Source organism: Larus michahellis, chromosome 5 (assembly GCF_964199755.1).
Source record: "Larus michahellis chromosome 5, bLarMic1.1, whole genome shotgun sequence".
Lineage (NCBI taxonomy): Eukaryota > Metazoa > Chordata > Aves > Charadriiformes > Laridae > Larus > Larus michahellis.
In genome coordinates, this window is record NC_133900.1 from 8,548,518 (window position 1) to 8,564,000 (window position 15,483).

The 15,483-nt window shown below is 41.1% G+C and overlaps 1 protein-coding gene across 1 annotated transcript in view; it reads left to right on the plus strand.

Annotated features, from left to right (window-relative positions):
• The window catches only part of LOC141743899 (bifunctional heparan sulfate N-deacetylase/N-sulfotransferase 4), a 124,579-nt gene that overhangs the window by 80,478 nt on the left and 28,618 nt on the right, over positions 1 to 15,483 (plus strand). The window contains exons 6-7 of the mRNA XM_074588944.1: positions 2,907 to 3,092; positions 4,726 to 4,854. Of these exons, the coding sequence (XP_074445045.1) occupies positions 2,907 to 3,092; positions 4,726 to 4,854 (315 nt within the window). The remainder of the gene's footprint in view (positions 1 to 2,906; positions 3,093 to 4,725; positions 4,855 to 15,483) is intronic.

The following is a 15,483-nucleotide window of genomic DNA, read 5'->3' on the forward strand; positions in this document are numbered from 1 at the left end:
GAGGTAACCTGAGGTATTCTGAGCACGCATCCCCCTTGCTCACTGCTGTCTGGAGGATGTGAGGTGTGCTTCTGGAGAGCATCCTCTTGTCTGGTCCAGCCCTTAAACAGTCTGACCGCTCTCCCACGGCACCATCATGCGAACCAATGCATGGGAAATAACGACAACTCTCAGGGAATTTTCTGCCAAAAATGCAACAGCTGTTTTAATTGTCTCCCCCCCATCTAACAGATTATAACATTGATTCTCCTTTGACATTGAACGCATCCACCGCTGCAGCTTCAGCTTCCGCTGTCAATTAAGTTAGAATTGAAAGTCTCTTAAGGCACAAGTGAAACAGGAATACAAATTTAACCTGCCGAAAATTAATGGCTCTGGGGTCCCAGCTTAAGCGTGTGAAGGACCGTAACACTGCAACCGTAACGTAACAAAAAGGGCCGGAAGTTTTCCAAACCGGACGAACACACACCCAAAGTTTATAAACAAATTTTGAAATAAAAAAAATAAATCAGTGGAAATCTTGAATATAAAAATAACCTAATAAAATCTTGTAGGAAATTGTTCCTTAGAATATATAAGAAAATATACTCACTACAGGCTTCTCCCATTTTGCCCAACAGCTTAGATTCAAATGTATACTCCTCCTTTAAGACATTAGTTCTCAATCCCAAACTAAATTTAATAACAAAATGAGAGGAAAAATGGAAACAGAGCAACAGAAACCACTAAGAGAGTAAAATATTTCATTTACCCAAGTAAACTGAACATGGAACCGACCAAAGAAAATCTGATTATTTCTCAGTTGTTTCTTCTAAAAGTCATATTGGGTTTCTGAGTGACTGACATGTGGTTATGTGACGAACTATGCAGTGTGCAGGTCTTATTCAGAGGCTAATTAGCTTTTTATATTGAGAACTTATGAAAAGATGCCTTATTTTATTTGTGAATGGCACATTACCATTTCACCATTCTGTTGCTATGGCAATACCAGCAGCAAATAGTAAGCAGATAAACAGTATTTTGCATGTATTCATCCAGGTACCTACTTTTGGACATGCAGAGCAGTGTTCATTATCTAGCTCAGGACACTTTTGTCTGTATACTCCCTAACACAGGTTTGGGGAAGGTTTGCAGGTTCAAGTTAATACAGTATATTTAAGTTAACACAACGTATTTTACAGTGTGAGCATCATAGACTCCTCAGTAATAAATGGCCAGATTTTTCAGAAACCTTTAGATACAGCTTTTTCCTTGGCAAAAAATTAGTGGAGAGTGATTCAACACTTATTATTATAGATCTGTTCCTCATTTCACCCTTAAACTGACTCATGCCTTTCAGCTAGGTAACAACATTAATATGCAGCAATTACATTTTGCTCTCAGTAGATTACAAAATAGTAAGTTTGGGTTTCTTTTTTTCAAGACTGGACAGCAACCTAAGATCTTTACTAATAAGGAATGGATAATTTTAAGTGGTTGCATTAGGTGATGTATGAACAAGTGTTCCCCACAGATTTAACTTAATTTTTGTCAAAGAACCAAAAGCCTTTCCTTGCAAAGTACTCAAAAATGCCCAGCACAACCTGCTGTTCCTGGAATTAAAGTAATCAACAGTTCTTGGATAATGTGGGCAAGAGGAAGGACAAAAAAAAAAAAAAAAAGTCATCATCTCACATTTTAGCCATTGCGCTCTGAACATCAGTTTTATATGAAGAGAAAACGGTTGATGCATCCTGTACGATGGGGAGTGAAATGATTTCAGTAAACCCCCGGAGCGCGGGAAGGGATGCGGCAAGAGCCAGAGCAGCAGGACACCCTGCAACCTGGAGATGCCGTGGGAGAGCTGAAAAGGGCTTTTTCTGGAACTGCTGCTGGAACTGAGCCTGGGCAGGAGAAGAGGCAGAACGCAAATTTCTTTCTGCCAGGAGCTGATAAACGCCGGATGCGTTTCTGAACAGTCACTCAAACCGATGAAACTAATTACCTCATTTTCACATGTATAGCTTACACTTCAAATAATTTGCTCTCTTTTAAATATATCCCGGTCTATAGATGTGGTTATCGGGCCTCATCATCAGATGGGGTTTTCAGACAGCCCACGCTAAGTCGGGAGCGGGAGGGATGAGGAGCAGAACAAAGGCAAGAGAGCGTCAGGAGTGAAGGGAACATGCCCAGCACGCTCGCAGTTAAGCTTCTTCCTTAATTCCTTCTGCCTGCACATTAACTACCTCATTGTGCCAGCGGAAGATATTTTCAAGATAACCTATAGATTATATTCATGAAAATGCACATATTTCCTCATAGAAACGGAGCTGAATAAATATTTATGAAATGAAAAATATGTCCGTCAAAGTCCAGCTTGTTTTGCTGCTGCCTTAATACCATGGAAAAAATATAAGCCAAGTCAGAACCTATGGGGGATATTTATTTATTTATTTATTTATTCATTAAACCAGGAAGGAATCTTGCTATCATTTCAGAAATAGGAAGCAAAAAATCCCACATATGTCACTGCAACATTTTCTTTTCCCCCCATCTGTTTACTGCTCTAATGCTGTTTGGTAGCTTAGTAAATATGCAGCATCAGCTTGCCGCATTACCTTTAAAAAGAACCAAACAGGTAGGATGCATATTAAAATACATGTAATGAATAGGCAGGCAAATCTATTCCATATAACAGTGTACGTAATCCAAGAGGATTATTTATCACTCTCCAGTTATCAGACTGTAATTCCACTTCCCCTCACCTCCCCTCCATTTTTAGCTTGTGCTACATACAAATAGGTACAAGTCTGTCGAAGGACAACAGCTTCCCCAATGCTGCCGTCTGCAGAAAAAATAAGCTTTGAATAATTCCACCTTCTTTTTCTGTTCCTAAATCTATTCCCCCCTCTGCTGTGTTGCAGGAGCATGGCATACCGACTGACATGGGGTACGCGGTGGCTCCGCACCACTCCGGGGTCTACCCGGTCCACATCCAGCTCTACGAGGCCTGGAAGAAAGTCTGGCGCATCCGAGTGACCAGCACAGAAGAATACCCACACCTGAAACCTGCACGGTACAGACGGGGCTTCATCCACAATGGCATCATGGTACACTGCATTTCCATGCTTCATAGCAATTGTACTTTAAGTGACTGAAAAATACGCTATTTTTACCAATGCTTCGAGTTTTACAGCAATCATTAAAATTCTCTGTGATCGAGGATTTGTAAGGATGCCAAAATAGTGCACTTGTTATGCAGCCAGGTTTTTTTTAATAAAAAAAAAAGAGTCGCACAAACCCAGGCAACTGCAAATATAATCCTCAGAAACTAAATGTACTTATAGTCCCATCAACTATCGACACATACTTTGAAATTCATTAAACTGCCTAAGACCTATGTTTTGAGCTCAGGTTCATCTTTATGCATGAAAGGATTAGAAATCCACCACCTGGGAAGGTGAGCAGGTGTAAGTAATCTCCTCCAGCAAGCGTGACACTGCTCTGAGGCCCAGGTTTCCTTCCAAACTTTGCTTCCGAAACTCCCAGAGCCAGGGACCGGACACGTGCCCGACTCTTCCCGACCACACGCTTGTGCGAGGAGAGAAAAGGTTCCTCACATATACACTTCACTGAGGGAAGGGCAGGAAAAGGTATAAAATTATTTGGCCTGTCTCACCAGCCAGCTGCAACCCTATAGATAGTTGAAACACAGAAACTGAATATGCACAAGTCAGACGTATTTCAAAGGCAGGTCCCAGGATGCTCTAAAGTCCCAGCTGACCTGAATATTGCATGTAAAGTCAAAATTGCCATCCCCTAAACAAGACAAAAGGAACGTCTTAATCAAAACCAAGAAGTTACTGCACGGAGTCCAGTTACTACTGGAATAGACTCCATTTCAGCTGTGCATTTACACATGTATTAAAATGCTCTGCTGAATGTCGGTGTTATTTGTTGCTTTAACTGAGTAGGAAAGCGACAACACTGACTGGAGGGAGACGAAATACCCAATACCCAAACGCCCTGACAATTGTTGTCTCTACCGCAGTACCTAGCTAGTAATGTAACTAAACCGTCTTGTTCTCCAAGATGAGTTTGTGTTCGCACGCCAGCGATGGCTGGTTTCCGACACGCAGCCTCTTGATTTATGAGGGGACAGGGAGCCAACCTCAGGCTGCTCTCACACGAGCATCCCACCGGTCCTGAACGCGTTTCACAACCAGGAATGAGGGGCTCAGTATGGTTTTCAGGACCGAGGAATGTATAAAACAACAGGTCTTTTGTGGTCCACAGCCTCGAATACAAATTTGGTGTCTCAAGAACAGTAAGATTAATTGCCTGAGATAGCGAAGATGGCCAGGAAGCACTATTTATCTGCTAATAAACTAACCTTGCTAAGGGAAGAGAGGTTTGGCTTTTTGTTTTCCTCCTCTTCCAAATGCCAGGAAACAAACCCTTATTATGAGCGTCTGAGCTGAATAAAGCGGGACTGCAGGAAAGCTCAGCCCATGTGTGTCGCAGCTTTTCAGAGCTGGAAATCTCCACATCTGCCAGATCGCACTTGCTTACCACCAGAGTACAGAAGGCAGAAAGGAGCCCATAAATAAGCACGCCAGAGCGGAGAGGCAGAAAGGGTTGCTGGTTTATTTCTTTGAGTTGCTGGAGGGATTCGGGTGGCTGTGCCAGGGTAAATTTGCAGAAAAATTTAGTGTCACAACAGCGCTGTTATTTTGTTCTCAGGTGCTCCCTCGACAGACCTGTGGCCTTTTCACCCATACTATTTTTTACAAGGAATATCCTGGGGGTCCTCAGGAGCTCGACAAAAGTATCCGAGGAGGTGAACTCTTCCTCACTATTCTCCTGAATCCCGTAGGTACCTCCTTTTGCTATTTTTTGACTAACGGGGAGGAGGGAGGGAGGGAGGAAGGGATGGAGATCAGTTTTCTTTGACCTTGTTTGGAAAATAAAAATCAAGACCCCTTGCTCAGAGGTAATAAGCAGTTTAAGAGGAAAGGAGCAAAGTGCCTTCCGCTAATTTCTAACTACAACTCTATGCAACAAGTTACTGGAAAATGTATTAGTTTCAGCTCTGTGCTGTTTCCCAACCTGAAGCCGGGTCCCCGTGAGAGAAGAGTGCGCTGACTTGTCTAACTGAGACTGAAAGGAACCAGTGAGGGCAGAAAAAACTCGGTGATCTTATCCCGCTTTTCCTTTTTTCCATAAGCTTGGCTCCTCAGGCACGCCTGATACAGCTCGATAGAAACCTCAGAGCTCAGGCCTGATACATTCCCCCACCACTGGTTCTTAAAAATAGATTTTGTGCAGCTAAAGAATACCCCAAGCAGTACATAGCCTTCTATTGAACATTTTTGCTTTGCTCAGTGCTGCGTTTCTTCTTTTCTGTCAACGTTACATGAACCATTAACTGTACGTATGTGTGCGTATACAACCAACCTATGTATGTATAAACACACACATATTTATGGTTTAAACAAAAGCGACACAGATTTTAAGGGCAATTTGCAGAGCTACCACGAAATTTTCTCTTATCTAATAAAGCGGTCTGAACTGCGCTGTGCTAATATACACCTATGACAACGTGATGTAGGTGGGTGCGTAGGTGCAGTTGGGCTTCACAAGGACCAAGGAGGAAAGCTACCTAAGTGCAAATACCGTATTTTGAAGTCACAGTTCTCTCGCCTGTGAACAACAGTGTGGTGCCATTTAAGACAGCAGCCTAGAGGTCGAAGGAAGAAGGACAAGAACCAAAAAAATAATCATATATCAAGTATCTTTTTGCCATTGTCTTCCCTTCTTCCCATTCCACCCAAACAAGCAGCACTACTCACAAGATAAATGTCCTGGGTCTTGCCAGGTGGCCTGATTTTCAGTGCTTTTAAATTGCAGTACTCGTTGACTTCTCTGCAGTTAAAGAAACTTCAGGTGGAGCTAACTCCCAAATCCGGATCACTTTTTATTTAGAGACCTAAATATAGATTTTCGTATTATATAATTAGGTGAAAATTTTGGCTGGGGAGCTAAGTTGGCATCCGAGTCAAAGATTCAGTCGTCTTAAAGAAACGTGACATTTCTGTTCGGAATTTTTCTGTACCATACACATGACATCTAATTTGAGAATAAAAAATATCCCTGTTCTTTATCCCCCTTCTCCATTACGTGCAGTTCTCCCAGGCTGGCTTTTCTTCCTGTAGTTTCCTTAAGTGTAACTTGCCTCATCACTGTCTTGGGATGCTGCTGGAATTTATCCTTAGCTTTACTATACTTTGATCAATACCTGTGCACCTTTCACTTACCTGAAGATTTAGGCAGTGCAGCAGTCTGTAGCAGAGTATATTCTTACTCCATAAGAGACGCTTAGAATAGCCCCAGTTCCTCAATCACCACACCCAAGCCTCTGAGCATGCTCAGGCCACCCTGATTTCCTACCTTACAATTCATCTTTTCTTTAATTTCAGGTTTTTCTTCCTTACTGACACAGCAAATGAGCAAGAAGGCAAAAGCTCACAGTTGCTTATTAGCAATTTCAGCCTTTGGATCTTTTAAACAAATGTGTCCAAATGTTCTTTCCAAAGACAGGCTGACGCTAAGGGGAAGGGTAGCTCTACAGTTAGTCTAAAAATTATTTTCAAGGCTATTATTGAACCCTGAATGAAATCAGATAGGCCTGTGCCACCACGTATTACTCTCCAGAACTCATTAACCTGGGCTCTCCAGGCAGCTCCCAAGCAGGACCAACCTTGGAAGTGCCGGAGCGTCTTCCTTCTGGGAGCTGTAGCACTCATGCTGGCCCCACAGGAGGTTTCCCCCAGCTGGGTCCAATTGCTTCCCCCAGGAAAGGACCACATCCCTCCCTGGGTGGGTCCTGCAGCACAGACAGGTGCTCTTGGTGCCCAGCTGAGCGTGACACAGAGAATATTAAGAGAAGCAGTTCTACCATCTGCCTCTTAGGTTTCAGGAGTGATACAGCACAGGACCTTGCCTAGGAAGGCAATTTGTAATGGCAGGCGAAGCATTCCAGATGTAATCATAGAATGGTTTGGGTTGGAAGGGACCTTAAAGATCATTAGTTCCAACCCCCTGCCATGGGCGGGGACACTTCCCACTAGATCAGGTTGCTCAGAGCCCCATCCAGCCTGGCCTGATCATGCACCTGCGATGTTCATGACAGAGCTAGAAGACCATCTTCCAAAGAAAAGGGGGGAAAAAAAAGATTTTCTTTCATTTTCTTCAGTACATGAAGTCATTGTTTTGACCAAGCTATGTTCTAATAACTTGAGAGCGCAATATGTATTATTGGGTGGTATTTGAAAAGAACAGCAGTTCTATACTGTTAATGTTTGATTCCCTTCTCCCATTTTTATGATTTTCTACCTTTACCTCATCAAAACTGATATTTTACTGAGCTAAGCAGCACAAGTGAAATACTGACATGCACTTCCCTAACTCTGAGTTAAGTATGAATCTGTTCCAATATAAGTGCTTATTCAGACAGGAAGAAATATAATTTAATCATGTGTGAGCTGAAGTAAGATATACCGCGGAACCTCACCATCATTCAAGTCAGGTTGGTACAGTACCCTATGAAATATGCACCGACTGACAACAGTAAAAGCAAAAATCTAGCCTTACCTCAGAAGGAAACTGGTGTGAGTAGGAAACAAAATCATCTATGTTCATATACCCTTTTTTCTTTTTTTTAAATACCAAGTTTGGACAGCACACAAATGAACAAATGGGAAGACATTTCTTTTATTCATTGTAAGAGAAGGTGTAGTGTTTTGGTGGTTAATTTGAAAAAGTTTACAGATTAGTATATAAAATACACGGTGTCTTGTTAAAAGGATCGACAGAGTGCGTATTTCGCTGGCCAATTGGAAATCCAGTTGAATTTGAATAACGTGACCGGCATTGGCATGAGTTATGTTCCTACAGCGAGAGGAAAGGGGAACCTGTTCTGGAGGGTGAAGGTGGTATAAAACTATTTCTGCTTGCAGAAAGAGAATGGATGCATGTGCACTCGCACAGCACTGCCAGGCTACCATGACAACTGAAGTTATATATAAATTATGTGTGTTACTACCATAAAAGATCACATTCCAGAGTCCTGGATTGGGTTAGAAATCTCCTTATATAGCTAGTTATCTGCCCTGTGGTGTTGTTTGTTACCCCAGCCTGGTTCGACAAAGCACAGAAGCAACAACAAAACACCAAACAAAAAAAGGAATATCTGGTTTCACAGAGCCCTTTCTACAACTACAGTAGATGATCACTCTCTTACCATTTTATGAGGTGCCTTCTTGATCATCAGGTAGGCTAGAAGTTAGAAGAGGGTTTCTGAGCAGGTTTATTTGTGGTCGTTGCCCGTCTGTCTTGTTTCTGTGGAGGTTTTTTTTTGTTCCCTTTGCCAGTTTTCACATTGGTATGTTTCTGTAGATGATCCTAACAATAGTTGGGCAACAGTTCCAAGTTAGATGTGACATATAACAACATTTTGGCTTTAGATGCTTGGGAATCTATACGCTTCGCTTATAAAAACAAACCGACCCATAAATAATCGCTAATAACAAAAACTAAAGTGAGCTGTGCCATTCACTGACATCTTCCCAAAGCAGCTATGGTGAAGGCTGGTGTCCCACACATTGCACAAGTGTCTGTTTGCTCCTGGCTTCTCTTTCAGAGGCAGCTATCTAGTTTGTGCCTTGATTAAAATCAGCACGCCACCACCTTTTGCTGTGGATTACAGCTATTTAGCTGTCTAAAAACAAACTGAAAGTCAGCTATTTCTGGCCTTCTAACTTTGGATGTCAGAGGCGAAGAAACAGAAATCTGAAAGTCTGTGAATAAGTGGTGACACCAGCTATTCCGAAGAGGCACAGATGCACAATAGGTGGATGAATAAACTTTAGCATGAATAGCAGCCGAGGCACAACAGAACAAAATTCAACGTCAACGCCAGCTTCTAGGAGGACTTCTGCCTGCTTTTCAACCCCATAGCCAGCGGTCTAACGCTCTCCCTGCATTGGCATCGATACATTTAACAGGTCAATCACATCGAACTGGAACAGCCCCCAGAAGAGTTAAAAAACAAGTAATAGCTCATGGTTCTTCTCATTGCATGGGCATGGCATCTGCACTGCAATCCTGCTTTCTTCAGGAAAACACCTCGCCTGGATGTAGACCAGGGTTTCCAGGCACAGATCAGTGACTTGGTTTGTAGTTGTGTTTTTAACGGGACCTTAGCAGCAAAGATGGGTTGTAAAGGCACAGAGAAGTTCCTGTTTCCGTAGGCTGTTATGACGGCCATTTATAATCTTTTATCCCATCCCCCCAAACAAGTGCAAGTAGGAACACAATTTAAATAATCAAGTTCTGATTAAACATTTTTTTCAATTAGTTTGATTACCGAAGCACATTTCAAGAATAATTAAATGTGGGGAAGCAAATTTACTAAATAGGAATAATGTATCAAATAGGAAGAATTTATTTACAACTAATTTAGGGTCAGACCACAACTCTCTTAATGATAATGATGGGCAGTATGATTGACATCGCATTACATGGACTGCAACGCGCTTTCTTCTGTGAGTGTATATTCCATGTACTTCACATGCGAGAAGTTCACAAAGCATCCTCAGCAGGGAGCAGGTGGGAGATAATGAAGTTTTTGCAGATGAGGAACCTGCAACTAAACCTTGCAAAAGGCAAGAGCTGAATATCTGCTAGCCCTTCCTAACTTTAGAACGTGCCACCAAGGAAGGCTGTTGGCAGATTCTCTTTTATCCCCTCCTGAGCCTTTGACAAGCAAGTGGTTTACAGAAACCCTCTCCATTACTCAGATTGGAGGTAGCAATTTCAGCAAATATAAATAAATATTAAGCTCGTATACCAAAAATGTTTGCACTTCCACGAAGCAACACCACATAGATGGTTAAATTAGAAAATGCCCCAGTGACACTGCATTAGGGTAAAGAGTTTGCTGAGAGATTGTCAAGGGGATCTTCCGATGGAGTTGTTTTTTTAAATAGCTTCTACTGAATACTCAATGGCTCAGAGAGATATTTTCGCTTTCTAATTTATGAATCCTAAAGATGAGTCATGTCTGGCAGAGATGATTTAGTAGTATGCAGAGGAAGGAGATAAATTCCACCAAGACAGACAGAAATCAAACCAACTTTCCTCTGAGTTTTAATGAGGGTTACAAGAATCCCAGCCAGACCTTTCCAGGATCCGGCTAATGCAGGAGGCTGCTCAAGTCTAGAGTTTGGGGTTATTCTTTGCGTAAACACTTCAAAGCAAAGCTCATTAAAGTTAGTGGAAAAAGTCTCAGCGAACAGACTGGGTTTGAAATATACCTAAATAAGTGCAACTCTTTCAAACGGCATCAATCCGCCTCCTCTCTGAAGGGTTTCATTCATTTGGAGGCTTAGAACAATAACAAGGAACTTCAGATGTATTTACAAATAAGAAATACGCACACGGTTTGGGATGGAAAATGAGATGTTACTTTGGCTGTTGGATTTTTCCTTTCCTATTTGATACAAGAAAAGCAATGAAACATTCAACCAAAATATGTTTTTCTCTCTTGCTAGACCAAAGCTAGATGTTATGTCATTATTATCATGGATGTTATTTACTTTGTGGTTTGACAAACAACATCAAAAAAATCAGTTATTCACTAAATTCTAATTAGGACTAAATTAGAACTAAAAGTCATAGCGTCAGCACTTTCACGGCAGTGGTTAACATAAAGCAGCAAAACCGCCACAATCAGTAGAAATAAGCAAGGGAAGAGGACAAAAAAAAGAGAGAGACCTCTACAACTTCAATCAAAAATGTAAAAAAAGTTTTACAAAACTGCTTTTGTACCTAATCTAATTTTGATAATAAAATAAAACTTCCCACAAGAATACGATTCTTACCACTGCGCTGCAACAGCATGTATGTCTGTTTTAATTGTAGTTAGATCTTAAAAACAAGGAATTATGTTGCTACTCAAGATATATCTTCAAAGCCAGGAATTTAATACCAAAGAGCATCAGACAAGAAGAGTGCCGTGTCCTTAATCTGAACATAACACTAGCCAGCTACACAAATGGGATAGAAAATTCTCTGGCTCTGACCGGCATTCTAGCGACCCAGTCCCTTGTGAGCAAATATTTAGGTTTCCCTGCAGGTGTACAGCATTCCACTGCTTCAACAGGAAAACAAAGTCAACTTAAGACTTTCATAAGTTTATTTACTTTTTAAGCCATTTCAAACAGCATCATTTCCTTTTCTCTTCCTAAACCTCGCCAGTTCTTTACAACCTTTTTGCAGTGCTTTGAGGTGCTTTCAAAGGTACTTTTTAAAAAATGTTTGCTTCATTGGGTCACATAACTATAAAAAAAATTTATAGCATTTCAAGGGGTTCAACATTTCAGTCATTTTCAGCATTTTTTTTCTCATTCTACTTCTCATTATTTACATAGCTTAATTGCCCTTAGAATAACTTTATCCATTCCCAGAACATATTTGTAAAATCCCCCTTCCTCTTTGTTCACTGCAGCAGTGCTGCGCCATATTCCTTTTCTTTCCCCCGTTTTTATTTTTTAAATACCTTCCCATCAAACCCTAACCAACTTTACGTGCACTCTTGTCTTTGATATACCCAGTAGAGAAAGGCAAATTAATTGGCATTAACATCAACCTGCATTAAGGTACCTTGTTTCTTTTGAAAGAGACCTTTGGTATCAATCAGAGCAACAGATTTTCTAAGGGACGCTCACAGTCACATCACCCGCTGGCGTGAACAAAGACGGAGCATGAGGTGGAGCAAGCAAATGGGATGAACAGAGCAGATCCCTTGCTTTGCTTCCAAATGTAAACCCTGAACATTTAGAATTAAAGAATAATGTTCATAACATACAGTTCCCAAACTGAAATACTTTCAGCGGCAAAAAGCAGGTTTCTCATCAGAAAAGTTAGGGAACTCTGTTGGAGTTGAAACTTAGGGAGGATTTTCCACATCCAAGTGTCAGGCTCAAAACTAAGAGGGTTCAGTCCCTGTTCTCTGACCGTTGCCCTTCATTCAGTCTCCTGAGAAATGCTCTGACATATTTAAAGCCTGCTTTTACAAACTGTTCTATATATCACATCTTCAGCATGCGCAAGGTCTTCCAGTATCTGTTTTCTAGCTCCTCTCCTTTACTCCCCTGCTTCACAGACGATAAAGAACAGTCATAAACATTTAACAGCCCAGATAAGCTAATAAATACAGCCCTAAATATTATCGCCCCTACAAACAAGAGGGAGAGAGTAATTTCTCCTAAAAAAAAAAAAAAAAATCTCTTTAAACCAGAGAGCTTTTTATTAAGCCAGCAAGTGACAGCACAAAAGGCGCCTCAGCCGAACACTAAAGCAAAAATAAGAGCATCAGGCTTGGAGAAGAACCGGCAAGACCCACTTGCTTAGTTGAGGAGTCACTTAATTGGATTTACTTGCCAGTCGGAAACCTAATATGAGACCCCCACCATCTCAAGACATTCCGACCCCTGTCCTGGGTCACGGCTGGACACAGTGAATTAAGATTTTCTGTTGCCTGAACCCAGAAGGGCAGATGTCCCTAGACAGGTGGTTAAATTGAAGATCTCTGCCAAGGAGCAGATTCTTACTTATATCCCATGTCTTAATTCACGAGTTGCTTCTCTTTGCCTATTCTTCCTTCCTTTTCCTCCTTGTTAGACACATGAACCTGGCTGGGCTAACTCTTGCTTTCCCCTTCTTCTCACGGAGTGTTTTAATTCAGTCTCCCACTGTCTCCTTTTCATAGTTCCATAATAAAGAAGTTTCAGAAGCCATTCCTGCATTTTGTTTTCATATATATAAATTTCTCTACTCTAGATTTATACCTGCATCACCCCATAATATCTAGAGACACGTGCATACCCTGCACAAAATGGGTTTTGTCCGCAAAGCCAGCAAAATAAGACATCTTTGCAACTCACAGATCAAGCCATTTTTCAAGTTAAAAAAAGAAAAGCAGCAGAAAGAGGGAAAAGTTAAACACTTCTTTAAACTCCTCTTCCTACTTCAGTCAAACATCCCTAAGCAGCTTTAACCTGAGATGAAATGTGGCATATGAAATTCAGGCAGATTAGCTCCTTTTGTGGGAATTTGGTTGTTGAGAGTGGAATCAGACTTCTGATTGAAAGGTAACTTTGAACTCAACTCAGGAGCTACAGACAGTCCATAATAAGGTACATTATTATTCTAACTTAGAACAAGGCGTGATCACGCTTGCAGAGATCGGCAAATTCTTTGTAGGTGTCATGGGACACTTTTCATTTTGAAGGCCACTTAAATGCATTTACATTTTTAAACTCTCACCGTAACTAAAGGGTTATTGTTCTTTTCCAGCCTGTTAGATCTAGATTCCGCACGTCCCGCATGTGCCATACTTTGAACATTTTGTTCTTGTTTCCTGCTCTCACTCATCACAAAAACAGATGAGAATCACACATTATTGCTTCAAAATATGAAAAGTAAATGCAGAGAGGGGTTAATTTATACCTTCCATAAGAGGTTTGGGAGTGTTATTATGAAACATCTCGAGTGTTAATAATATTTTTCTTTTTATTTGCTTTGTTTCTCTGAGCATTGCTGTAGAAAGAATAAAAAATAACCTTGGGCATTGTAGGAAATACACTGCAATCCAAAAGTAATTCATAACGCAGTTCTACTAAGGGCCCTGTGAATAGAGCATCTCAGCATATTTCAGGAACATGAAAAAGAAAGCAAGCGACCTCCCCGCTACAAAAATGTCAATACTCGTTGAGCCATAATTAGCAGGCTATCGCCTGTAGGGACAGGCTTGTCCCTCTCCAACACGGGAAGAGGGATATGTTCGTTCTGCCAAATTAAAAGGGGGTTTTGCTATTAAGCAGCTACGTCAGAATTCATCTTAATGGTCACAAACATACCAAATGAAATGAAAAAAGAGGGTGAGTTGGGCCTTATTCTTCTTTGTACAGGGGCCATTAACCTGCCAGAGGAATGTAAAGAACCATTTTACTGCGTCTAAGCGAAGGTCACAGCGAAGCACAAGGCGGTGTCCAGATGCTCGTCCCTGTAGAGAGGAGCAGGGGGCTGCTGTCCCAGGGGCATCCAGCCAGCGCTGCTGGGGCAGGGAGCGTAACTGCAGGACTCAGTCATTAGCTTTTGCCTGAGGAAAAGGGAAGTATCTCCTCTTTATTCGGAAAAAGACTTGCATCCCACGCACGCTGGGCATCATAAACACTTCTGTTTTCTTCCTGCCACAACATGTATTCAGGTTCAATACAACCCATACACATTTGAAAGATAGCACACTACAGAAGTGCCTGTATCTACAGCACAATCGCCCCTTCCCCTAAAGATATTTCCTTTTGCAACTAGAAGTCCTGTGAGCACTGATAACACGATAGAAATATTATAATACAAACGGAAAATTTGAAGCCACTTTTATCTTCCAACTCCAAGTGTTTGATTAAATCCACTCCAACCTTGCTCAGGCTTTCAAATCTTTTTTCCCCTCTTTGTAAATCATTCTTTTCTCCTTCATCCCACATGGCTACCCCAGCTGCAAAGAGCTGGTACAAGAGAATATTATCCCATGGAAACTCAAGCCTTCAGCAGCATATTTAGAAACTAATTAGCTTGAAACTCAAAGCATGAAGAAAATACTACAAGGCTAACACATCTCCTTTCTTTCTTTCTTTCACGCCGTTTTCCTTCTTTATGAAAGCTGCTACTCCAACACCATGTGTTTTGGTACTTTATCAGAATTACTTCCCAGCAAGTTAGGTGATGGCAGAAATAGTAATAAATGACTGGGTGTCAACAAGAGGGTTATTGGGTAAAGAGAAAAAGAATCTGTTACCTTCAAGCACACACCATACAATAATTTATTAAACTGTCAGGAGCAAGCCTTTAAGGTAAAAATGAGCTGACTCAGAATTCTCTGATTATTGAAAATGAATCCTTAATAGAAGTAAATGGACAAGAACAAAATTTCCTTGCTATGTTCGCCATTCAAAATTAATTGGAAAGTGGCTGATTTGAGAATATTATATCCTCTAGTGAACTGAAAATGCTGTATTTTTTTTTCCTCTGAAACCAAGAGTGGAGAATTAAATTAACTCTGAGGTTTGTTTGCTCAGAGTAGGCCACCAAAATGGATTAATTAATCATCATTTATGAATACTCTGTAACATAGAGCAGTCAGCTCTTCATAAAACTGCTAAAATAGCAACATGACAGTAGAACAGTTATAAAAACAAATGGTACGTTTCCTGCATCTCCAGTCTATATCAACTTGCCTGGCATTCCTTTCTTTGCAGTCTGAGAGAAGGGATCCTGGTGAAAACTCTTGTTCAGTGTTTATAAAAGGGCTCAGTTTAAACGGGATGATTCATAGTTGCTGTACTACTCTGTGTGCGGCACAAGGTCCTGGGCAGTGAT